We start from the raw sequence: 24,987 nt of genomic DNA, 5'->3' as shown, positions 1-24,987 counted from the left end.
TTCGACACAAGCCAGAGTCATCTAGGAAGAGGAAGAGCAATTGAGAAAATGCGTCTAGCAGACTGGCTTGTAGGCAAATCTGTGCGCACCTTCTTTTTACTATTAGTGACCGATGTGTGAGGGCCCAGCCTGCTGTGCCATCCCTGGGCAGCTGGTCCTGAGTGCTGAAGGAAAGCAAACTGGGCAGGTCCTGGAGAGCAAGCTGGTAAGCAGCACTCTTCACGGTCTGCTTCAGTCCCTGCCCTGGCTCCCCTCTGTGATCACGTGTGGCCTGAGAGCATTATAAGAAGGAGTAAACCCTTCCCTCCCCAAGTTGCATTTGGTCACTGTGGTTTTCGAGACAGGGTTTCTCTGTGTAGCCTTGGCCGTCTTGACACTCGCTCTGTAGAGCAGGGTGGCCTCAAACTCACAGAGATTCTTCTGGCTCAGCCTACAGAGACGTGTGCCATTACACCCAGCATGGTCATTGTATTTTATCATAGCAATAGAAAGCCTAACCAAGACACCTGGGATAGACTGAGCAGCCCAGGGAAGCTGACTTCACTGAGCCATGGACTGACGGCGACAACCCTGGGGAAAGAACCCAGTCGTGGGAAGCCTCCCTTGACTCAGTACTTGCCCCCAGTCCAGCATGGATTTCTTCCTGCCTTCATCAGGGAGTGTCAGACTAAAACGGGAAATCGCAGGACTTGGATGTAGCTCGCAATAAAGTGCTGGTCTTGCTCAAATGAGACCCAGCCCCAACACAAAACAAGCCAGTCTGTCTCCTCAAGCCTGGGTGGACAGCAGCTTCTGAGTGAAGGTCATTCTGGACCTGTCCTCAGTACCTGCCCATATAGACCTGGTTGGCCAGATCCGAGGACCTGGGTCCTTCATGTACGCTTCCTGGGAGAAAGTCAGTTGCTGCTACTTGACAGGCAGGGTTGGACATGCTGTAAATGAAGAGCAGCCTCAGACACCTGCTGCACCCAGGGTGCATGCAAGTCTAAGAGGGCAGAGGATAATTTAAGGGAATTGGTTCTTTCTTTCTACCATGTGGGTTCCTGGGATCGAATTCAGGGCTGGTGCCAAGGGCCTTTACCAGCTAAGTCTTCTTTGCTGACCCTTGTCTCTCTAGCTCAGGATAGCCTCAAACTTAAAGCAATCCTCTTGCCTCCATGCCCAGACGGAGAACATAGTGAAGTTCTCTGAATACATCCGAGCGCCACTGAAGGGCATCAGCATCAAGCTGGGCTGAGCTTCATTAAGCCCCACACAAACCCTTTCAGGGCTTCTAGGAGCCATGGAAACTGTTAGGAGGGGCTGGGGATAGCTCGCAGGCACAGTGCTTGCTTGGTAGACATGATGACTCAGGACCGGACCCTCAGTGTCTTAGTTTCTTTCCTGCTGTATAAAATACCCTGACAAAAGCAAGAGGGTTTATTCTGGCTCACAGTTCAACGTCAAGTCCACCAGATCACAGAAGTCGTGGTGCACACCTTTAATCCCAGCACTTGGGAGGCAGAGGCAGGCGGATCTCTGTGAGTTCGAGCCTGGTCTACAGAGTAGTTTCAGGAGAGGCTCCAAAGCTACAGAGAAATTCTGTCTCAAACAAACAAACAAAACCAACCAACCAACCAACCAAACAAACAAACGAAAAACCAATCACAGAAGTCAAGGCAAGTATTGAAGTCATCAGGAAACAAGGAAAAACAAACACCCTTTCTACATTTACACAGTTGAGATCCCAGGCATGGGATGCTCCTGCCCATCTTCTCACATTAATTAACACACTCAAGCTAATCCAGAACAGGAATGTCCAGAGGCCTGTCTCCCGGGTGACCCTAGAACTTACATTCACCATCACACCTGGCATCCAGTAAAGAGCTGGGCATGGTTCACTCGCTAATCCCAGTACTGGGGGCGGGGACAGGAAGATCCCTAGAGCTCTATGGCCAGCCAGCCTAATCGGTGAGCTCCAGGATCAGGGGATGAACTGGCTAGATTTACGTCAACTGGGCACAAGCTAGAGTCAAGTGAGGAGTCAACTGAGAAAAATGCCTCCATAAGATCGAACTGCAGGCAAGCCTGTGTGAGGAAGTTCTTAATTAGTGACTGATGGGAAAGCCCCGCCTACTGTGGGCAGGGCCACTCCTGGGCTGGTGATCCTGAGGTCTTGTAAGAAGGCAGGTAGAGCAAACCAGGGGGAGCAAGCCAGTAAGCAGCTCCCCTCCATGGCCTCTGCATCAGCTCCTGCCTCCAGGTTCCTGTCCTGGCTTCCTTCAACAATGAACAGTACTGTGGAAGCGTAAGCCAAATAAACACTGTCCCTCCCAAGTTGCTTTGGTGATGGAGTTTCATCACAGCAATAGTAATAAGATAATAGGGCAGGGAGGAACTTTGGACCAAAAAAGAAGATACAGAGAGATTGAGAAAGACAGCAGACATTGACCTCTAGCCTGCACACACATGTGTGTGTGTATACATGCTGACTGTGGCTGGAGCACCCTCATGGCAGACCACCTGCTTTGAACACTCCACAGGCCCGTGAGGTAGCCACCTTGAAGGACATCATCCTAGCCACGACTGTTTACTGGATCTCAGTGAATTCCAGATTACTCGGCCATCATTTTCACCAGCTGGGACTGGGGCACTTCTTGCTGTGATTAATGTACACAGAATCTTTGACTCGCACGCAGAACTGCACACTTCCCTTACCCCTTTCCTGCCTAAGCAGCTCATGGGGGGCAACGAGCTCAGGGTAAGGCGAGCCTAGCGGTCTCTTCTCGTTTAATTTTGGATTGTTAATAGAGTGGGCAGCGCTGGCGACTTGAAGAGAGGACAGGACAAGAGACTGGCTAGTGCACAGATGACAACAAGCAGAGGTGGTGGAGCCGAGGAGAGCTCAGGGAGAACAGAGGGGGAACTAAAGAAAGATGGCTTCGAGGAACAAGGGATGAGAGACGGCAGACTGACTGGCGCTCAGAGCGCCAGGGAGCTGCCAGCCTGATAGGACACACTCAAGGCCAAAGCCTGAGAACTGTTGGAGGCTCTCGTTTTTCTTTTAGCGTGTGGATGTATGGGCAGCGTGTTTGTGTATGCATCATTGTGCAGGTCTGAGATTGACAGCTGGAGTCTCAGATTGCTCTCCATCCTATTATCTGAGTCAGGATCCCTCACTTGGGCCTAGAGCTCATCCACATGACTAGTCAGCTAGCCAGCTTGCTCTGGAGATCCCATCTCCACCTTCTGAAAGCTGGAATTACATACAGGTCACGAACACCAGGTACCTAGAGGGTGATGGGGATTTGAACTCGGGTCCTCACGCTTGTACAACAAGCACTTTATCCACTGAGTCAGTCTCCCCAACCCCTTGTCAGCCTCCCCAATGGCACAGCACCCCCAATGGCACAGCACCAGGGGAGTAGTGAGCCTGTCCCTCAGCTGAATCTGTTTATATAGCTAGAGAAGGGCACTGGCCCCAATCACAGCAAATCTGACTTGCAATGAGTCTTCTATTTGCACCAATCACAGGCAAGGATCTTTTTGTTTTGTTTTTCGAGACAGGGTTTCTCTGTGGCTTTGGAGCCTGTCCTGGAACTAGCTCTTGTATACCAGGCGAGACTCGAACTTACAGAAATCCACCTGCCTCTGCCTCCCGAGTACTGGGATTAAAGGTGTGCGCCACCACCGCCCGGCTGGCAGTGACTCCAAAAATTCTAACACTAATAACGTTAACGATAAGCTCTTTACGTCCAGTGAGATGTTCATTTCCTTGTAAACTAGTAAGGATGCGGGAGGAAAGGCAATGTGACTCCCTAACGGCAACTGTTGGGCTCACCCTGGCTTGCCAAGCTGCTGTGAACAAAGTGAATGTCAGTCAGATGGGCCCAGTGAATGACCCTGACGGTAGCACTGACTGCTTTAACTCTCAAACGATAGAAGCTGCCCAGAAGTGGTGGCGCACACCTTTAATCCCAGCTCTCAGGAGGCAGAGGCAGGTAGATCTCTGTAAGTTCAAGGCCAGCCTGGTCTACAAGAGCTAGTTCCAGAACAGACTCCAAATTTTCAGAGAAACCCTGTCTTGGGAAAAAAAAAAAAGAAAGAAAAAAATTAAAACAACAACAAAAAAGACTTCACTTCCCAACAAGAGGCTCCTGCCTCACCTCACTGGGGTCAACCCAGAAAATCAACTAGACCATCCCTGTCAAGCATGAACGAAGTCCAGCTCCACTCACTAAGCACAGGCGTGTGTTTCCTACACTGTTTTATGGGCACTCGATGGCTCGGAAGGTTCAACTGTCTCCAGGACAGTGCTGAAGGTGGGTCAGCCTAGCCTGCATCCCCCCGTGGTTTTCATCGTCTGCTGTCCTTTTTCTGTGCTGCTGACTCTCCGCTGGAACGTTCCCTGTCACTCACAACCATTCATGGCACTGAGTGACAGGGGCCCAGGCAACGAAGGTGACCTTCTGTGGAGCTGTGCACCAGACAGAGGCACACAGTGGCAAATGGGAGCTGGAGGTATCATAGCCCTCAGAGAGGAGACAGTGCAGACGGTGGTGCCGCTTCTCTTTATCCCCTACCTAGACAGCAGTGAGAATGGCCTGAGTAGTCCTGTCTGCGTGGGAACAGTATCTCTGGCACACAGATCACGAGAGGACAGCCTGGGGGCAAAGACAGACACATACAACTCTATTTTTAGCACCTGCCAGCCGGAAAACCACCTCCTTCTGCTTCCCCCCTCTCCAGCTGCCACTGCTTATTCCTACAGCGATCTCTGGGCTCAGAATTTCCAGGTCCATAACCACCAGGGCTCCAGTAGGCTTGTCCTAGTCCAGAGCTCCCGCAGCCTCAGGCTAGAGAGGGGGAGGGAGAGGCTATGGGAAGCAGGGCTCCCAGGGTTCCAGGAGAAAGGCTTGCTGTATCTTGGCAGGACCCCACGGCTGGTTGCTTGCGCCATACATGCAGGCAAATGCCTGCTGTTCCCGGAGTCTCCCCCAGAGCCTTAGGAACTGCTCACATGCCTGTGACTAGGGCTCTAGAGGACACTTGGTCAGGGCAGACGCTCCATTAGCCACTAGTCCCGGCTACTCCAGCTTGTGCCCAACAGAAGAGCCCAGCATGGTCTTTGGCGTGTATGAACTGTGCCACTGCATGCCAGGCTCTCTCTGCCAAGAGCAACTAAAAACGACATGGGATCATCTTGAGGCAAGAAGGCTTAGATAGATATGGTTGGAGATGCAGCCTGTCCCTTCTTGCGTTACTAGTGGGAAGATCTGCTTCCACTGGGGGGGGGGGGGCAGAAAAGCCCTGGTGGACAGCCAGGGAGGTAGAATCTGATGAGAAGAAATAGGAAGGGTACCAGGAAGGGGCATGGGCACCTGTGCGGACAAAAATGAGACCTGTGGCTGACCATGCAGGAACCACAGCTTCCAGTGAACTCAGACCACCTGCCCCACCCCTGTTCAACTCCTCCAACTTTGCTTATCTGGTCGATCACAGTCAAGAAGATTACAAATTCAAGGCTAACCTGGGCTATATAGCAAGATAGCCCCCCCCCCCCCCAGAGTCCCTAATACACTAGGCCCTTGGTGGAATTACATTATATTAACTCTACAAACAAAATATTTATTTATTGAGAGAAGGCCTAATGTAGCTCAAGTTAGGTTTAAAATTGCTCTACAGGTAAGGCTGATCTTGACTGAGCTCTCGATCCTCCTGCCTCCTAAGTGCTGGGATCACAGGCATCCACCACCACACCTTGTTTAAATGGTGCTGTCCTGGGACGCAACCTAGGTTTATGCATGTTAGGTAAGCATTCTACCAACTTAGCTACATCCTACCCCCATCAAAAACTAATAAACTAACTTAAAAACATTCCCTCCCCTGGAATCTAATCTACCCAACAATGCACAAACACACAAGAGAAAGTAGAGAAAAGGGGGAACCAGCTGATTGTCTGGTGAGGGCAGATTAAATCCAGCACTACCCCAAACCCCAGAAAGACCAAACGAGAAGTCTTGGGAAACAGGGCCACTCTCAGGTTCCTGCCCAGCAGTCCTAAGTGCCCTTGTTGTGGAATGCGGTTGATCTTATCGACTGCCACTCCAGAACAGCCAGGAAGACCTGCCAAGTCCCAAGAATGTGGCCTGGGAAGGGAAGTTCCGGCGTTTCCATGGTGCTTGGCCTTAGCAGGGCACTGGGCTGCAGCATGCAATAAGACTCGTGATCATAGTGTACATATCACGAAGGTGGCCTGAGCAGGGGTTGACCCTTAGGAGCCCTCCTTGCGGCACGGGGGAGGCCAACCTCCAGTGATTTTCAAATATGGACCCCAGAGCAGGACAGACACTGCTGCACACACCCCCTACCACACCCAAGATGTCTAGCTTGGGGAACCAGCCTACATGATGGGAGTCAGAGCGAGGCTGTGGCCCTCTGCCACAGTCTTCTTGCCAGGATTCTCCTGTAGCGATGCCTTAACTTTGAAGTCTGTACTGCACTTCCTGCCCTGCAGAGTGGACACCCAGTGGGCCCTCTGTGCTAGGGGCTCAGTTAATCTGTGCACTCCTTAGTTGTGAACAAAAGCCTCACAGGTACCCTCTGCTAGGCCCCCAGAGGCCCAATACTCCAGAGATGGGTAATATAGCCCAGGCTCCGAACAGGAATCTTGAGGGTTTAGGCTATTTATTGCTTTGTTTTTGAACGTGTGCCTATAGGGCTCAGAGGTCAATCTTAGTTGTCATTCCTCAGGTGCTGTCCACCTTGTTGTTATAAAACTGGGTTTTTGTTTTTGGGTAGTGGGATGGTGGCCTGAAACAGTAAATAAGTTAGGCTGGTCAGCTGGCCAAGGGGCCCTAGGGATCGGCCTGCCACCTCCCCAGTACTGGGATTACATGCCTTTTTGACATGGGTTCCCAGGGATCAAACATAGGCCCTGAAATGGGTTATTACTCCAGGGTCCTCCCTCCCTTTTGACAGTCTTGCTTTGTAATCCCAGTTGGCCCAGAATTTGCTGTGTAAGCCAGATCAGCCTTGGATTTATGGCAGGCCTCCTTGTTCCTATCTTGAGTGTTGAGGAAATAGATGGGCACCACTATGTCCAGGTGGACTGTCTCTTGTGTGTATTTTTTGTCATTGTTGTTTGTTTGTTTTTAAGACAAGATCTCACATATCCCAGGACACGCGGCCAAGGATGGCTTTGAACTTCTGATCTTTCCTGTTCTACCTCTAGTTCTGGGATTCCATGTGTGCGCCACTATCTCTGGCTTATGCGGTGCTAGGGAAGAAACGCAGGGCTTCCTGAACTTAGGCAAATACTCTAAAAGAAAACGTCCTCACATCCAGAGTGTGAGGCCAAACCATGGCATAGTAAATGGCATCCTTCCACCTTCACGATGAACAGCAGCTACACTCAGTGGATCAGGCTGCCGCCCCGGGACCGCATCGCTTAGGCTCCTAGGATCCGGGAGTCACGGGTCGTGGAAGCCACAAACTTGAAGGGGGCAGGTGCGCGGGCCGCCTGAGTTATGGCGACCAGGCTGGCCACGGAGACTGTCCATTCGGACTGGGGGCGGGGACTACGGGGAACTAAGTGGCCGCGCCAGGAAAAGGGCGGGGCCACAGGAGCTGTCGGTCGGGAGAGGGGGCGGGGCCTGACGGCGTTGCTCGGCGGGCGGGACGACGCCAGCGGGCCCCCGGGGGGGAGGGACGGGGTCACGTGTGTACACAGCCCCCGCGGCGTGCGCGCCGTGAGCTCCGCTGTCTCCTGCGAGCCCAGCTGCCCGCCAGTGGCCGGTGCGCGGGCCGCCGCCCAGCGAGCGGTGAGTGGGGCCCGGGGCGGGGAGCCCCGATAGCTCCGTCCTGGGCGGGAGGGGATCGCGCTGGGCTGCGCTGGGCTGCACTGGGCGGGCGCCAGGGGCCGGGCGCGCGGTCCTGAACCCCCGGCGCGCGGCAGATCTGCTGCCCGCGACGGGCTCTCCTGGGACTCTACGGTTACCTCTGCGTCTCTTCTGAGGGTTGAGAGCATAGAGATAGCGGAACTGGCGCCGTCTGCCCTGGACAGTCACCAGGCACGGGAGACAACGCCAGAAACTAGAAACCCCAGGTGAAGGATGAGGTCTGCAGGCATGCCGACTAGGGCTAACTTGGTACCCGCTGTCCGGAACACCTGCCACTTTAGCGCGCCCCTTCTGTGATTACGCACTTGAGAGCTGCAATCCTGCTTATGTCCTGACCCAGCAGCCGGACATTTGTGTCCACCCCCACATCCACGTATGTATCAGAGGCAATTGATGACCTGGGGATAAGCTAGCTTTAAAAAGCTGTAAATTAATACCATTGAAATGGCTCTGACCATGTCCCAACGCCACTCGTACATAGGGGACTAGATACTACCGCTGAGAGTGCAAAAAAAGACACTATTAATAATTACACGAAGGGTATGAAGAATACCTACCACAAGGTCCAGATCTCTGGTGTCTTCCAGGGTACAGTGTGTCAGGGTGGACTTGGTGTGGATTCATGAGAAAGAGGAGACACATGCACCCAGAGCTTATGTGAGGGCTTACGGGGATTTAGGTCAGGAGGTGTAGGCTGAGCAGATCTATATGGTGGTGGAGAAATGAATGGTAAATGCCAAGTTGGGGGTAAATGCCTGTGTGGCTCACAGGCTGGAAGAAGGACTTTGTTGCTCCCTGGACTTTCCTCCTCACCTGTGATATACTTTGGAATTCTGAAGTGGTAATGATTCCCTCCTTTAGTGGCCCAAACATACTGAGATGCAAAGCCATGCCTCTGGGGAGTAGAACACAGGTCTACAGAGTAAGTGCTCATGACTGAATTTTCTGTTTTCCCTAAACCTGCCCCAGTTACTTCCTCTTGCCTGCAGGCTCCTAGGTTCCCTACAGCCAACGCTGGGCTTTCACTAACCTGAAAGTCTGGCTGGCCAGCACTGGGTCACATCGATCCCTAGGCTGTCAAAGGCCCAGGACTCCAATACCCCTGAAGCTTCATAGGGCAGAGGGGACTAAGTTTGCAAAGAGAAACTGAGTTTTCTGTCTTGTTTGAGATGTTGCTGACAGAGCCCCCGCACCCTAAGACAACGCAGAGGGGCAGAATGACAACCTGTGCACCCCAGTGCTCACCCTGGGGCCCGTTCATACCAACAGGAGGAGTGGCTAGGAGTTTCCCATCTGCATTGGGACCAAAGCAAACCCAGCCAGCAACTGTTGTGACCAGACCTACTGTGACAGGGTGGTAAAAATAGCCAGCAGAGCCATGATAAGATCTGTGGCTTCCAGCGCTTCCTGCAGGTGGAGCCACATCAGATAGAAGCTGGAGGCTATCGGAGCCCGCATGGGGTGTGTGCCTACCCAGTGACTGAAATGGAGAATCTCTCTGTGCTGAGTTTGCTCTTTGCGGTTCACAGGATGCCTCTTATTTATGTTTTTGTTGTTTCTTTCCCCCATCTTGCGTCTGAGAAGGCCTCAAACCTTGTTAGTCAGGGAAGAAGGTCAAGTTACCGAGTAAATTGAGAGCAAAAGCCTGAGTTCCATCTTGCTCCAGGGGAGACACAGCCCAGGGTCCCATGTAGGCACCCTGCCTGCTCTGAGGCAGGGGTGGTTTGGTCCCAACCTATCTATCCCCCATGCAGCTTCCTGCAGCTGGCAGGAGGTGGGCTCCTCTGCATAAATAAATACAGGGTGCTGCTGTATTTATGCATCTCAGGCAGGCTGCCTGGTCCAAGTTTGAGCCTCTCTAAACAGAGAGAGGGTGCTGTGCTGAATGTTTGGCCCATTCTCCTTCCTCTGCATTGTGAACTGTGAAAAGCAAAAGGCTATGAGAATCAAAACCACTCATGTACGTCATTTGGCTTTCTTATCACATGCCAGGAAGGTGCAGGGGTGGCTACAGGAATTAGCCTGCGCAATCCATGTGCGCAGAAAGCCTGCCACAGCCCCTGCCTTCCTGAGCCATGAGTTCCTACAGCAGAGCGAGCGTTGTTTACCAAGGCTTCTGGTCACTACTGCAAAGGGAGATAAACATCTAGAAGTCATTTTTGAAGCACTTTGGTTTCAGACACGCAACTAAAGTTGAGCATCTCCTGGTGCACAGCAGGCCACTTGATAACAAAATAACCCATCAGGCCTACAGCATCTGAAGGCCCGCTGTGATCGTTCGTATAGAGCTCTGAATGTCGAAGGAGTTAGGGCACGGCCACAGTCCTTTACTGGGGGCACCATATCCAGGTCTGCTGTCCTTACGTCTATATATCTCTGGCCAGGCACTGGGGCACAGCAGAGAAGGCGTCCCATTGGGGAGATGGTCTCATCCAGTGCCTGGCGGAGGGTCTTAGGAGAGGAGGGTCAAAGAGGTGTCCCCAAAGGTGCACTCAAAGACATACCAGATGAGCAGGGAGCAAGGCCTTTATATGCACGGGTGGGCTGACCTATATGTACATATGTGAACCAAGGGGCTGACTCGTGCCCTTGGAAGTCAAGAGAGGATATGAGGTCCCTTGGAACAGGAGTTTCAGAGGTTGTGGGCCAACACACGGGTGCCAGGAATTGAACCCAGATCCTCTGGAAGAGCAGTCAGTACTCTGATCCCCAAAGCCACCTCTTCAGCCCTATGCCTCAGTTTCTAATGGACACAGGTGTAACAGTTAAAACACAATCCTATAAACAATGGGGCACTGCTCCCAGTCCTAATGATTAGATTTGTGAAATGTCTCGTCTCGATTTCTTTCTTTTTCTTTTTTTTCCTGGATTTTTTGAGACCCTAGGTAGGCCAGGACCTGTAATGAAAAAGAGTGTTGTTTTTTTTTCTTTTCTCTCTTTAGGATGATACTGAGGATGAAGGTAGGCAAGTGGTTCCTGCTGAATCACCCTCAGCCCTGCCACCTCCTGCTAAGCCACACCTTCCAGACCTTTTTTTACTTTAAGGCAGGGTCTCTCTAAGTTGCCCACGCTGGTCTTACCTTACTCTGTAACCCAGACTGACTTTGAACTTGGGATCTTCCTACCCCAGCCTCTTGAGTAGGGAGGGTACCAGACTTGTGCCATGGCACCTAGTAGACAAATGGTGCTGGACTGTGGGGCAGCGGGCTACAGAGATGCCCAGCAGAGGATGGGATTGCCTGATTAGTAGACAAGGACTGAAATACGCAATATGAATGAGTCTGCTCCAGCCACATAGGAACAGGAAGACCCTCTGGGTCTGGGCCTGCCAGCATTGCCAGTCTCTTCTGGGGGCTGCTGCCTCTGGCTACTTCTGGCCACCCACTGTCATAGGAGATCACTATTTTTCACTCAGTCTGGTCATTTTGTTGCTAGAGAAATTCCCTAGTGACATTCTAATTTAGACCCCAGGGACTCTCAGAATAAGACATACAGAAAAGACGACAAGAGTCTCACCTTGAAATGCTTTTCACCGTCAGCCTGAGAATGGACTCTTGTCCTTAGAGACTGTGACCCCGAGCAGGGTCACTGCTGTGCTTGTGCTGAGCAGGGAGCCCCATGAGGGGTCCACTGCAAGACGCAAAGCTTCAAGAACTTCAAGTTACAAGTGGAACACCCTCTTCGCCCCCCCCACTACTTCCCTTCCCAATTCCACATTCCCTGGAAAGCAGTGAATACAAGCCAGCAAAGCCAGTTATTTATCCTGTGGTTTAATACTAGAGTAACACCAAGAGGCTCCCTGTGCCATCCCCAAGCCCAAGCAGACTACATTTGCAAAGCTTCTGCCACATGTGGCCATGTCCCCAGAGTGAATCCTGGAAGGCCTTTCTTGACATTTGCTTTGGTAGCCGCACTCCCGCCCCCCGTCGTCCCCACCCCGTCGCCCCCCCCACCCGCCATGAAGGCTCATGTGCAGTGTGTCTCTTGAGCCCACGTGCTTTCCTGCCCAACCTCCCTCCGTTTTCCTCTTCCCAAGTGTCAGTTGACAGAGTCTGAGCGAAAGGTCACAGACCAGCTTCTGTTGCTCTCATGACAGCCATGGAAAAGACTAGATTGCTGTGCCCAGTATTTCCTGGGCTTAGCTAGCACAAGGGCACCCTCGGTGCCTTATCTCCTCCCTCCCCCCTCCACCACACACTCACATGCTTGGGAGGAGTTTCCTAATCTAAATCTGGGGAAACTGAGGGATGGGTGGCAATGACCTCCTAACCAGAGGGGCATAAGGGCTGGCACGAAAGCCTCAGCCCCTGTGCCTGTCTGCCACAGGAAGACGGGCTGAGTGTCCCAAGAGCTCTGTGCCCACAGCCTCACTACCCCCACGTCCAGCAGGCCACACCCACATTTTCACACTCCTTCCTGCAGTGCAGCATACATCAGGCCAGGGATCTAATCAGCGTCTGTAAGTAAGGATGCTATCCAGGGCTTGGCACAATGACTCATGCCTGTGATCCCAGCATGCAGGAGGCTGAGGCAAGAGCATCAGGAGTTGAAGGCAAGACTGGCCTTCAGAATGAAACCCTGTTTAAACAAACAAATAGTAACAACAGAACCTCAACCCTTTTTTTAGGGCTAGCACAACCGTGCCTGAAACACCCTGATGTGGCATGTTAGGGACACAGAAGCCCTAGGTTCCCTGTAGGGACAGCAGTGCCCACTGTGCACCTGTTTCTATCCCATTCTATCACTCAGGCCCAGTGGCCACTGCCATCTTAGCCCTGGCATAGTTAAGGAGAGGAGCATCCACACTGTTGGATCCCTGATGCTCAGGACCCCAGATCCTCTGGTCTGTAGCATATGACCCTGCTGTTCATCACGGGTGCCACAGGGTGGGCTGTGCAGTGGAGCAAACACCACAGGGTGCTGTGACACTCAGTCCTGTCTGCACCCAGCTCTGAGCAGGGACCTGGTGATTGGCAGTAGTGCCACAGAGTGCCCTGATCAATGGCCTTGAGATTGTCCAAGGGTGAGCCAGACATACTGGGCACACTTGGAATCTCAGTACTCAGGGAGCAGAAGCAGGAGGATCACAATTTGAGGCCAGCCTGGGCTACCTAGTGAAACCCTTGTCCCAACAAAACCCAAGGCCCCGGAGTTAAATGCTCAGGGCCCAGCCTGGATAGACACTTCTTAGGAACTCAGGTCAACAGAGGAGAGCTGTGTTGCTAAAGATTCCATCTTGCAGGTCTCCATGGGCTGGGATCCAGATGAGGCTTACGTTCTTTAGTGCTCTGGGATGGCCCAGAATGGGGGAGATAACGGGGCTGCAGGAAGGCATCTCTGCCTCCCACCCTTGAGGGCACTGGACAGGAAGGGCTGTCCAGCAGGAGGCCCGCAGCCAAGTCCTCAGAAACTCAAGGGTAGTGTCTGAGGAAAGAGCCACCGCCTAGGTGCCCACCGGCCTGCTCAGCTCCAAGTACTAATTAGGCCTCACCTCACCCGGATGGAGGCGGCGCTCATTACGCGGCCTTTCTGTCAGACTTGAAGGGTGACGAACAGGTTGGCTGAGGTCATCCCGGAGTCAGCAAGGCGGCTTGGGCAGGAAATAGGAATGCAGAGCCCCAAGTTCCTCCCTGGTGGCTATTCTGAGCTGCCACCCTGGCTGGGGTGAGGGACTGTCTTTGCAGCCATTGTCTTTCCCTCCAGTCTTCTGGCAACACCTTGCAAGGGCCCCAAGCAAATTTCAGTGCCATCTGGACTTGTCACACGCAAGAGCGCCTCCCACACCGTGGTCCCGATGCCTGGTCTGGTCTGCTCTCAGCCCTCTGTGACACCTGTGCCCTGCTCTTCCCTTTGCTACATTGTGGGACAGAGGAGGAGAGGAGGGGAAGACAACATGCTGAGGGCTCCAGCTGAGTAAGGGCCATCTCTGTCCTCCACACAGCAGATGTGCCCCATGCTCAATGAGGCTGGCCTCCTCGCCCTCTCCTTCGTCCTCTGCTGACTTCACATGCTGGAACCTTAAGAGTTTTCAGCTGAGGTTGTGCTTCTGTTGCTAGTCTCATGGTGTGCGCGTGAGAGAGAGAGAGAGAGAAAAGGCAGGAATGTGGAAGCCAGAGGTCAACATCCGGTGCCGTCTTCTCCATTTTATTTTTGAGGACAGTCTCACTTCTCACTGATTCATCTAGACTGGCTGGCCTGCAAGCTCTGGGGATCTGCCTGGCTTTGCCTCCCCAGTGCTAGGGTTACAGACGTACAGTGTGTCACCCCTAGCCTTCTATACAGATCCTGGAGGTCTGGTCCTCATGTCTGCACACAAGTGCTTTGGCGACTGATCCATTCCACCCCCTTACCCTTTTATGAATGTAATTAAGAAAACAAAAGCAAGTATGAAAGAGGGCAGGTGAATCACCATATCATTAATGAATTTGTTAACGAACTGACTGCAGTCCTCTTGGGTAGCCTAAGGCCTGTGTGGCCCTAGCTCCTTTGCTCGCTTAGACAAAGTTCCCCTCTGGGGTGAGGAGATGGCCAGAATGAGGGACATGCTGACCTACTATATGAGGGCGCCCAGAGAAGATGGGAGTGAGCGTGGGCCTGGTGTTGGCCGGATTCTGAGGGTTAGTGGGCAGCATCATGGCCATGTGGAGAGGGAGGGAGAGGTGTGGGCTGCCACAGCATCCTCTGGGGGTACTTCTAGAGGAAGACACATTTGGACTCAGTGGAGCCTGAAACTAACTTAACAGACCAGCTGCGGGGAGGCTGGGCCTTCAGAGACAGGGAGGGCAGAAGAGACCAAGAGCCCCTCTGATGGTGTGGGGGCCGCTCAATGGTGGAGGGACTCAGCAAGGTTGGGCTATGAGTGTGAGGAGCCTGTGACTTGACAAGCAGGAGGAATGACAGGGTCAGGGGCTAGCCTGGCCTGGCCTGAGAGGTGTGACCTGGTACTATGTCTGAGGGATGTGGGAAATCAAAGGAAACCTGGGTAGAAATGGCAGGAATTGTGGGGGAGGGCTTCGGGGATGGGAATAGCCCGATCGAGAGCGGAAGGAAGGCATGGTGAGGGCGAGAGAGACAAGCGGAAGAAGGTGGTGCTGGGAAAGATGGCTGAGAGGTGAGGGGCGGGAGGGACCCTGAAGTGTGATGGGCCGGTGGGCAGTGCTTTTTGACTGGAGGGAATGAATGTTTTCTCCCTGGTTGCAGCAGTTGGAGGGGCTCCAGAAGCTGGGTCATGAATGAACACTGCAGAGTGTGGCGGACACCTGCTAGGCTTCCAGCTCAGCTGTCCCCACCTTGCTGCCTGGGGTGCCGCCTCCCTGGAACTTCCCGGACACTGTCAGGTACAGACTACACCTCTCTGGAGACCATCATATTCCTTCACAGTCTCCCGCTGGTGTGTGAGCCAGTTTCTCAGGAAGGAAATTACCAGATGGCCTGGCTAACTGGAAAGACAGCCTAGCCCAGGTCAGAGGGTAGAAACCAAATCATTGTTCACTGGCTACAGGAAGGCCATCTTCTCCAACAGCAAGGAGAACAGGAAGGAAGTGAAGATGTAGGGAGATAGGAACCCTGAGAGGCCTGTGAACACATCCACACCCACACGCCATGGAGGTCAGCCTCCCTGATCCCCTTCTGTGGCTAAGGAGGGCATCTGGCTGAGGCCCCTGGACTCACTGAGACACTAGTGTTAGGTGCCTACAGCCTCAACAGGTGGAAGCCCCCCTGAAGGGTGTCCCAAGGGGAACTGCCTAGACTTAGGGTCCCCATGGCCAGAGCTCTGCAGCCAAGCCCAGGGACCGGGTGAGGTTCTAGGGCCTTGCCTGCTGCGTCCACCTGTCATTAGGCCATACCCAGCTGTTCCTCCCCAAGCTGCAGCCTACACCTTAAGGTGGGAGGGACACTTTCAGGGTGGCCACAGGGACATTCCCAGGGCAAAGAAGATGGGACGCAGGCTCTAGTGACACTCTGTCAGACCTACACCCCTAACATGGATGTCGCAGCCCACACAGCCACTCTGCTTTTAGGATCTCCCTGCTAGGAGGAGGCACCTCCTGGGAGCAACATCGTAGTGAACAGCAAAGAATATCACTTTCAGAAGATAAATGAAAGCAACCATTCTGGTTTTTTTTCCCATCTGAAATAGGAGTTCTGACGAGTAAGAGTATCTTGAACAGTAGTTAAACCTAGCTTCTGGAAGAAGCTTATCAGCTGCTCGGCACCCACAAGCGGCCCAGAAACAGCCTCTGCAGGGCATCCAGGCCAGATAAACGGTGCTGTGCCGCTCTCAGACCTAGGGGCCAGGCCATGGCAGGTAGCGTGTGAACAGAGTGAATTCTAACCAGACACTGTTCCACACGATGCTTCCCCTGGAGCCCAGATGCTCGCCCAGTGCAGGCCCTAAGCCCTACCTCCTGCTCCACTTCTTCTTACTGCAGGCCATTAGCAGTCTGGGCAGCTGCTGTGCCCACCAGGCTGCATGGGGGCACAGTGGGGCAAGCAGTCCTGCCAGGAACAGCACTCTGTAGCCAAAGAGTAGGTCCTGTCTGCTCTTGTGGTCCCCAGCAGGTCACATGCACGTACATCTGGAAATGCACGTGTGGGAGGCTACAGACCCCCTACCCCAGCTCTAATGTTTTCCATTCTAAGCCTGCCCTGTGCTGCTGCTGTGCCTTCAAAGAGCCTTGTGTGTCCCTGGGCCTGCAGTGAACGCAGCCAGCATCTCTATGGCAGAGTCTCAGTGAGGTCCAACTATTTTGTCCTCAGTTCTACAGACAAACGTCTGTTCAGTTCATTTCCTCAAGAGAAAAGGAAACTTAGGGCCGAACTAAACTAAGCTCTGGGTCTCAGGACCTGAGCTGCCTATACCCAACCTGCAGGCCATCCCCAGGGGCTGGATGCTCCGTGGGACAGATGCAGAGGCCCCAAGCACAGAGCAGAGGGTGTGAGCACACTTGCTCTGGAGGGCAGACTATCCAAGTGCCGCCTCCCCTCTCGAAACCAGCTGTAAACACAGATAGGGAGGGGCCTCCACGCCTGCCAAGGGAGGCAGCGACCGCGTGAGTAATTGACTCAAGGAAAACAAGTGCAGCAGGAGTGTGCGCCACGCTCACGCGCATCGCTGGCTGCTGCAGAGTGGCTGGGATTCCCGAGACACGGGCCCTGGCTCTGCCATGCTGCCTGCTGCTGGCCTCTGGAGTCCACAGTATAAAGGAAGGAGGGACTTGTGATAAAGGTAGGAGCCTGGTGGCTGTCACTCACTGCTACTGGCTGAGTGGGGCTGAGGATGAGCAAGCCAGGGAGGGCAGCCCCATGGGAGGAGAGAATTGATAGCCTGCCACTAGTGAGAGTCTCACAGACATGGAGGGACAGAACAGAACCTGAGTTCCTGGACAGGTTTACTCAAATAAGAGTGCTGTAGATGCAGGGTCTGAGAGAGCTGGAGGGCACGGTCCCTGTCGTCAGTGTTGGGGAGCTTGTTCTCATCAGGGGACCCGGGGGCTCTCATAGCTCTGTTCCATGCTGAGGAAGGAGGGTTGAAAGGGGACCAGGTGGAGAATAGCCATAAAGCCTGGGTCCATACAGCTACACAAGACCAGGTCAGCAGGAACATGGCTGTGGGCTGGTGACCAGGAGAGGACAGAACACTCACTAATATCAGCCACAGTGGCCACAGAATACCCACTGTTCCCTGGAGACCGTGGAGCTGTGGTCTGGTGGATGAGATTCCCATAATGTGTGCTCTGTTCAGCCACCACTGGCCACAAAGCCAGGCAGCCTGGGAGAGCCAGTGTGCCTGGAGACTGGGCCTTCTGTGCTGAGTGTGCAGGGAGGTGCTGCAGAACAGAAGCAACAGCAAAGTAGACCCTGCAGAGTGACCAGAATAACAGAGAAGCCACAAAGAGGTACCTTCAGGAGGGAGCCAGGAGGGTAGTGCTGGGGTACACTAACCCCCAGTAGCCACTTTCTAGCCCCCTCCCATGAAACAGCAAGCAGGGGGGTCACCAAGTGAAACCCATGTCTGGTGGAGGATACAGCAAGCATTTGTCCTTGAAGGAGGGCAGAGCCACTTATAGCACTTCCCAGGACCCCACTCCATGGCCTTGCTTTTTGTTCATCCACTGTCCTAGCTGCTGGGGGCACAGGCTAGGACTTACTAGTGTCTTTACTCAGTAGCCTCTCATGTGCATCCAAATGAGGGTCCCAGCATTACCTGCTAAGCTGAACCCTGCGTGCCTGACCTGGGGAGGAAGAGGGTACAAGCTGATGTCCAGAAATGCACAGTGCACCTGGCATCAGAGTGATAGCTATCACTGGAACAGACTATAGCGTGGGTCTCTCCATTTTCCTCCCGATGAGCCTCCCCATCCCACCCGGACCCTGCTGCCAGCCTGTGCATCTGTAGTGTCCCTCACGGCAGGAGGACCTGCCACTCAATGCCCTGACCCATAGCACAGTCCGTACCCTCCTGTATGCTGTGTCGAGCAAGTGGAGAACAGCGCTTGGGTGGCACAGCTTCCTCCCAGTGGGGGCCTAAGGCTGGCAGGACCAGCGCCAACACCAGCAGCCTGGCTTCCTAGCTGTGTCCCCTGCACTCTGGGAAATGGGAATGTTCGCTTCCAGTGTGTCTGTTCAGATGCTTTCTCTTTTTTGGTTGTGTGGGCAGGGGGTCTGGTTGGACCGAAGTACGGTTTGAATGTAAGGTTTCCCCTAAAGAGCATGTCCCTGAAGAACAAGTAAAGAGGAATGCTCTCTGTAGATGCACTTGCCAAACTCTCGTTAGTTACATCAGGATTAACTGGACAGACTGCAACACGGGCTCTATGCTGCCCCATAGGTCAGTGACCCTGGGGGAGGAAAAGGAATGCCTGGGCTCACCCAGGCCTCCCACATCTCCCAGCATTGGTGGATTTGGGTGCCCACAAACCCAGCAAGCCTCAAGAGTTAACTACAAAGGGCCAGCCATTTGAGGAAAATTATGTGGGCACAATGGAGCATCCACGCTAGGCCCCCAGGCATCACCAGCCTTAGAGGCGCCTGGGCCTCCGGTTGCTACACAGCTCCAGAGCAGTAGCTTTTCCAGGCCCTGCTCGCAGGGTATGGGGGGGGCTACAGGTGTACAACACTCATATCCCACATTTGCTCACGTGTGCTTGTGCTGGGGGACACCTGATACCGTGCACCAGGCAGACACGAGAGTGGGTGGGGACAGCCATCAGGTGAGGACGGTGGTTGGGGCAGCCCAGCACAGGATGTGGTTTGAGGTTGTGCGGGTTCTGTCCCCCCAAAGCCCCCAGTGCCAAAGGCAGCAGGAGTTCTGATGGTGGTGAGAAGCCCAAGGCACGGCTGGTGTGGCCACGGCACAGGAGGGCACGTGTAACATGCTTCTAAAGGCTTCTGCTGAGGAGTCTGGTGGCTCACCTGGAACTCTGATTTCCTTCAGAAACGGTCCAGGAGTCTCACCATGGCTGTGAATGTCCCTGAAGTCTCAGAGGCCTGGCTCCAGCCTGCAGACACACACACACACACACACACACACACACACACACCCCTACATATGCAGGAGTACTTCCTGGATCTAACTCTGTTCCTTCTCTCTCAGCAGAGCTGTGAAGCTGGGGTGAGCTGCCTGCCATGTGGAGCTGTGGCCCACTCAACAGCACAGCGTGGGGCGAGGAGCCGCTGTGCCGGAACCTGCGTCTGGGGCTCTGGGTCCTCTCGCTTCTCTACCTGGGAGCAGGTGTCCCTGTGGGCTTGGGCTACAATGCCCTGCTGGTGCTGGCCAACCTGACCAGTAAGAACAGTATGACTATGCCGGATGTGTACTTCGTGAACATGGCTGTGGCCGGGCTGGTGCTCTCAGCATTGGCACCTGCATACCTGCTGGGCCCCGCCCACTCCAGGTGGGCCCTGTGGAGCCTCAGCAGCGAGGCCCATGTGACACTGCTCATCCTGTTCAATGTGGCTTCCCTGGTGATCATGTATTCTACTGCCCTGCTGAGCCTTGACTACTACATCGAACGTGCCCTGCCACGTACCTACATGGCCAGTGTGTACAACACCCGGCACGTGTGTGGCTTCGTCTGGGGTGGGGCCATGCTCACCAGCTTCTCCTCTCTGCTCTTCTACATCTGCAGCCATGTGTCTTCACGCATCGCTGAGTGTGCCCGGATGCAGAACACGGAGGCCGCCGACGCTATCCTGGTGCTCATCGGCTATGTGGTGCCAGGCCTGGCTGTGTTGTATGCGCTGGCACTCATCTCAAGGATTGGGAAGGAAGACACGCCCCTGGACCAGGACACCAGCAGGCTGGACCCCTCGGTGCATAGGCTGCTGGTGGCCACCGTGTGTACACAGTTTGGGCTCTGGACGCCTTACTACCTGAGCCTGGGGCACACAGTGCTGGCCTCACGGGGGAGGACCACAGAGGGGCATTATCTGGGCATCCTGCAGGTTGCTAAGGACTTGGCCAAGTTCTTGGCCTTCTCAAGCAGCTCCGTGACGCCGTTGCTCTACCGTTACATCAACAAAGCCTTCCCCGGCAAGCTCCGACGGTTGGTGAAGAGAATACACTGTGGGCACCGGCACTGCTCCCCTGACCCTGTGGGGATCCAGCAGGTGATGGCACAGGCGTAGCTCACCCCTCCCTGGTCTTCAGTCCCAGGAGAGGACTTGACCACAAGGAACACTAAAATCCACCTGGACGCACAGCACTTTGTTCACCAAGCACGGCGCTGCCACCCCCAGGAGACACGCTGAGAACAGAATGGCACGGGGGGCACTTCTCTGACATGTTCTATGTGCCCCCCTAAAAGGCCAGTCTTGGTTTGACGCTGCCTTGTGGAAAGCGGCGGTGCCTTGTGCTAACGGGCTGCTTCTGACTAACCTCCCCACCTTCCCCGCAAGGTGTGTGCCTTTCTCCCAGGGACATCTTCAAGGTCCATGTCCTCCAACGCAGGCTGACCTTTGGCCTCCCTGGCATTTGGGCTTTCTAAATGAAGTGATGAAATCTAAAGCCAGTATTTATACTTCATATTGACACAATACTTGATTCTCCTCTCTCTTTTTTATTAAATAAAAAGAAGTGTTAGAAAACGCCTGATATTAAGATACAAACAGCACAAGGGAGCATGGCTGTCGCTGGTACCGATGTCACAGCTTGAGGACAGGACAGTGCCTGTCGGGCCTGAACTGCTGACAGCGATAGCCGTGCGTGCTGGACCTCTCTCCAGCCACACATACCTGGCTACCTCTCTCCTAGAGAACTTAGTACAGGCCCGTCCTTCCAGGGCCTCAATACATGCACATCAGTAAACAGAAGAAAGTACTCTCTCCTTAGCGTAGAAACCGTAGGACCCCAGGACAGAGCTCTGGATGTGGTAAAGTGTTGGCCAGGCAGGATGGTAGGAGGCCAGGTGCCCCAAGGTGACCAGGGACTGGCATCCAGGTTAAGGGCCCTGCCTGGTTGGTTTCACACAGCTGTGGGGTGGTACAGGATGAGGCTCGCCTTCCACAGGTGTCTGGGTCCAGGCCTCACCCACATGCCTCTGGGGCCTTGTGTTTGGTAATTAACTACTCTAACACGTGGGCATGAAAAGAATTCCCACCACCCCCATCCCATCACTGTCACCACCCCATTCTCTACGGTTACATTGCAAGCCCACAACTCCTTGCTCCCAAGTTCTAGAGATCTCCATATGATCGTCTAACCTGCCTGTCTCCGCAGAGGGTGGGTGTGAGGTGTGATCCATATTCACTGGCCTTCCTACATGGCCCTGAGGCTGTCCTAGTTGCTTGGGAACTTCAGCTAAGAGTAAGTTTAGTTTTATCTATTCTATGCAAACTACATCCCCTCGGATGGTGAGTGCCGGAGTTAATCTGGCTTAAGGAGAATTATTGAGGTGCACGAGGTCCTTAGCCCTAGCTGTGATCCACTGGGCACGCTCTGTGGGGCCTAGTTCTCAAGGGTAAACCACAAGGCTAGGTTAGTCAAAAGTCTCAGAATTGCTTCTGGCTGTAAAGTGTTGCTTTGAGGTTTTTAAAATGGCAAGCCAAGCTTTCCCTGTCCTCCTGGACGCACAGTTGAACGAAGGTTCTGAGGCTGCCAGGGTCCCAGCCCACAGCCACACCGACTACCAATGCTTGCTGAGGAAACAAGAACCCTCACCATGAAGGTTCTAGCTGGGCCTAGCCCGCAGGCCAGCTGTAGTTCTTCTCTGGTGAAAGCAAGCCCAGGGGCCAAGGTCAGGGCAAATAAAGTCAGCCTAAGCTTTGTGGGCCACAGGGGAAACAGGATTCAGATGGGCGGGGCTGTTCATGATATCGGTGTCCAGCTTAAAGCAGTCATTGCCCTTGCTGACCATTTTACACCCTTTGGCCCAGGTAGAGGACCTGGGAGGGGCAGACCCCAGGTCCAGGAAGGGCTCTGTGTCCTGGAATCCTTCACCCCAGTCATTCCCAAGCAAGGTGGGGAGAGGCCCAAATGTTCCTTTGTTGCATTTTTCTCAGTGGCCTTAGGGATAAACTGACCATGTTCTAGGGGACCCTCGAAGGACCAGAATCCAGGACCCTGTGACTGGCATCAACTGTCTAGCCACTTGTCCTGCAGGGACAGCCCAGTGGACACCCAGCTGTCTGCTTGGGTGGAGCTGCACATGGCTAGAATAGTGGCCATCTGCAATGCAGACCTTCCCTGCACAGACCCCTAGTGTGATGCGCCCTCCCACCCAGGACCCTATTCCCACCACCTGCCTCCTCGTCCCAGGCCAACCACAGCCACCCAAGCACCACACAGTCACCGGTGCTCTGATATCTGTCTGTGAGTCTGTGCTGAGTTCATCCTGGGAGCCCCCACTGTCTGCGTTCCAATTCTTTCTCCCAAAGTAGGAAAGAACCTAACCACGTAGAGAAGAGGCCACTGCAACAGCCGCGCATGCGCACAATGCTTTCTCGCATGGGTTTTAGATGCCAGGCAGGATACGCAGTTCCCCAAGGATCGCTAATTTGGCTGTCAACACTTCTTGATGGTTATAATTTACGATGAATGCTCTTATTTTCATTAACTCACAAGAAAGCCTGCGGTGTGTCGTTACTTAGGATTCCAGAAAGTGACCTTTCTCTTTGATTTCCTTCACGATGTCACATGACATGGCAGAGGAAACCGGAGCCAGTGCTCTTTGGGGCAGATATACCCAGGAACCACAGACACCTGTTCTTTAGAGAAAGCATTCGGCAAAGGGCAACCCAGGGACAGGATGATAAACTGCATGTCTGCTTCTCGGGAAGATGGGGGCTTTCCCATTCCTGACCGACGGGATCCACCCCAGTGGCTGGATCCATTTGCCAAATTCTGTGACTGTGAAAAAGAAACTACTGATGAGATTCACACATCTGAATACTATTAAATTATTTAACACTCATCACCCTGGTTCCTTTTTTTTTTTTTTTTAAATGGTGGGGAGAGATCGAACACCAGGGCTTTGCACCAGTGTGGTAAGCACTGCAGTCAGGCCCAATGTCTGGATTCCTAAAACATGCATTTCTAGGGGTATGTGAAGTGTATCAGGAATCAGAAAACAGTCCCTCGACACTGGCTGTTTCTGGGCTGGAGATGTATGTAGCTCAGCGCTGGAGTGCCTACTTATCACGCACGAAGCCCTAGGTCTGCTCTCCAGCAGCTGTGTGACCCTGGTGTAGCGATGCACACTGGCAACCCCATCATTTGGGAGGTCACAGGAGTTCAAGGTTGGCTACAGAATTGAGTTTGAGCCCAGCTACAGGAGACCGTGTCTCAAGAGAAGAGGAGGTTGCTCAGGGCAGGAAAGATAGCTCAGTGATTATAAGGACACTGGCTGTAATCCAACTGTGGTGGCTCACACCTTTAATCTCAGCACTGGGAGACAGAAGCGGGTGGATTTCATAGTTCAAAGCCAGCCCGGTCTACAGAGTGAGTTCCAGGACACCCAGGGCTACACTGAGAAATCTTGTCTCGGAAAAACAACAACACTGGCTGTTTTTCCTGAGGACCTGGGTTCAATCCCCCGGACTGACATGGTGGTTCACAACCACCTGTATCTCCAGTTCCAGAGGATCTAATACATTCTTCTGGCCTCTATAGGCACACATTACACATGAATAAATATCACACTCTTTCTTTAAAAGGTTGTTTCCACTCAATATAAATAACATTTTTAGCTTACTCTGTAGTTTGTCTACAGAATTACACGAAGCTGATAAGCCAAGCATTACTCGGATGCCACATGCCCTGTGGTTGCTGCAGATCAGCAAGCCTTAGGGGTGACAGAGGGAACTTGAACCTGTCACTCCGCCAGCCACAGATTAGCAAGGGAAAGGCGACACCCACGCACTGTCCTACTTCTTCCCCAAATGTCACCCGTCTTTAGGGACAGGCTGAGGGTATGCTCATGGCCTAGCAGCTCTCCTGGAGCTTCTGGAACACATGGGAGGGTCCGTCCCAGCAGCAGCAGCTGACCCTACTTAGCACGTGGTGCTGGGCGACAAGTAAACAAGTGACAACCTGGGAATGATGTTTGTGAAGGAGACCCGGTGCTATCAGCAAAGAGCACACAGCCTGCTGGATCTTGCTGCATGCATGTGGGAATGAACGTGCATCGGGGGTGCTTTTCCCGGCACTCTTATGCTGCAGCCGGCGTCAGCAAAACCAAGAGCTGAGGTCAGGGGAGGCCAATCCAGTGGGTCCAACTTAACTTGAGGCCAGGTCACCCTCTTTGGAGGATCTCCATGGTCCTCTCCATGTTTGGGCATGCCAGGGCAGTGCAAGGACTGAACTCCAGCAGTGAGTCTCCTGGGCCTCCTACACTGTTAGATGTATGACTCAGGGACCCTGAGAAATACCCCACTGAGTTCCTCAGGTAATGGGGAAAATTCTTCAACTGCCCTCAGCAAGTGAGACATTCCCGAGGCCGCAAGCCCAGGGCACATAGCTTCCAACGCCACCTAGCATGCCCCCACAGTCTGCAGAAAGGACTGGACCATGGAATACAGGAACTTCCTAAGGTGGGCGTCCAATAGTGGCAGAGGTTACGCTACGCCATCACATGCACTTCAGCTCTCAAGAGGGAAGGCAGCATCC

General features: G+C 53.6%; 2 protein-coding genes across 8 annotated transcripts in view; one reads left to right on the top strand and one right to left on the bottom strand.

Annotated features, from left to right (window-relative positions):
- The window catches only part of Chlsn (cholesin), a 100,638-nt gene that overhangs the window by 13,887 nt on the left and 61,764 nt on the right, over positions 1-24,987 (bottom strand). The gene's annotated exons all lie outside the window — the stretch shown is intronic.
- On the top strand, positions 7,667-23,293 carry Gpr146 (G protein-coupled receptor 146). 6 transcript variants are annotated; one of them, XM_085683258.2, is made up of 3 exons: positions 7,667-7,802; positions 15,081-15,217; positions 19,480-23,293. In XM_085683258.2, the coding sequence occupies exon 3, from the start codon at positions 19,509-19,511 to the stop codon at positions 20,508-20,510; it is 1,002 nt and encodes a 333-aa protein (XP_085539384.2). In that variant the 5' UTR covers positions 7,667-7,802; positions 15,081-15,217; positions 19,480-19,508; the 3' UTR covers positions 20,511-23,293. The 6 variants fall into 6 exon arrangements, with proteins under 6 accessions (XP_085539384.2, XP_085539387.2, XP_085539395.2 ...); XM_085683261.2 differs by having other exon boundaries at positions 19,477-23,293; XM_085683269.2 differs by lacking the exon at positions 15,081-15,217 and having other exon boundaries at positions 7,694-7,802.

This window comes from Myodes glareolus, chromosome 2 (assembly GCF_982192425.1).
Source record: "Myodes glareolus chromosome 2, mMyoGla1.1, whole genome shotgun sequence".
Taxonomy (NCBI): Eukaryota; Metazoa; Chordata; class Mammalia; order Rodentia; family Cricetidae; genus Myodes; species Myodes glareolus.
This window is presented reverse-complemented; position numbering and strand designations above follow the sequence as displayed.

Excerpts from the sequence above, each read along its gene's own strand:
- Gpr146 (XM_085683258.2), top strand. The coding sequence starts at position 19,509 with ATGTGGAGCTGTGGCCCACTCAACAGCACAGCGTGGGGCGAGGAGCCG.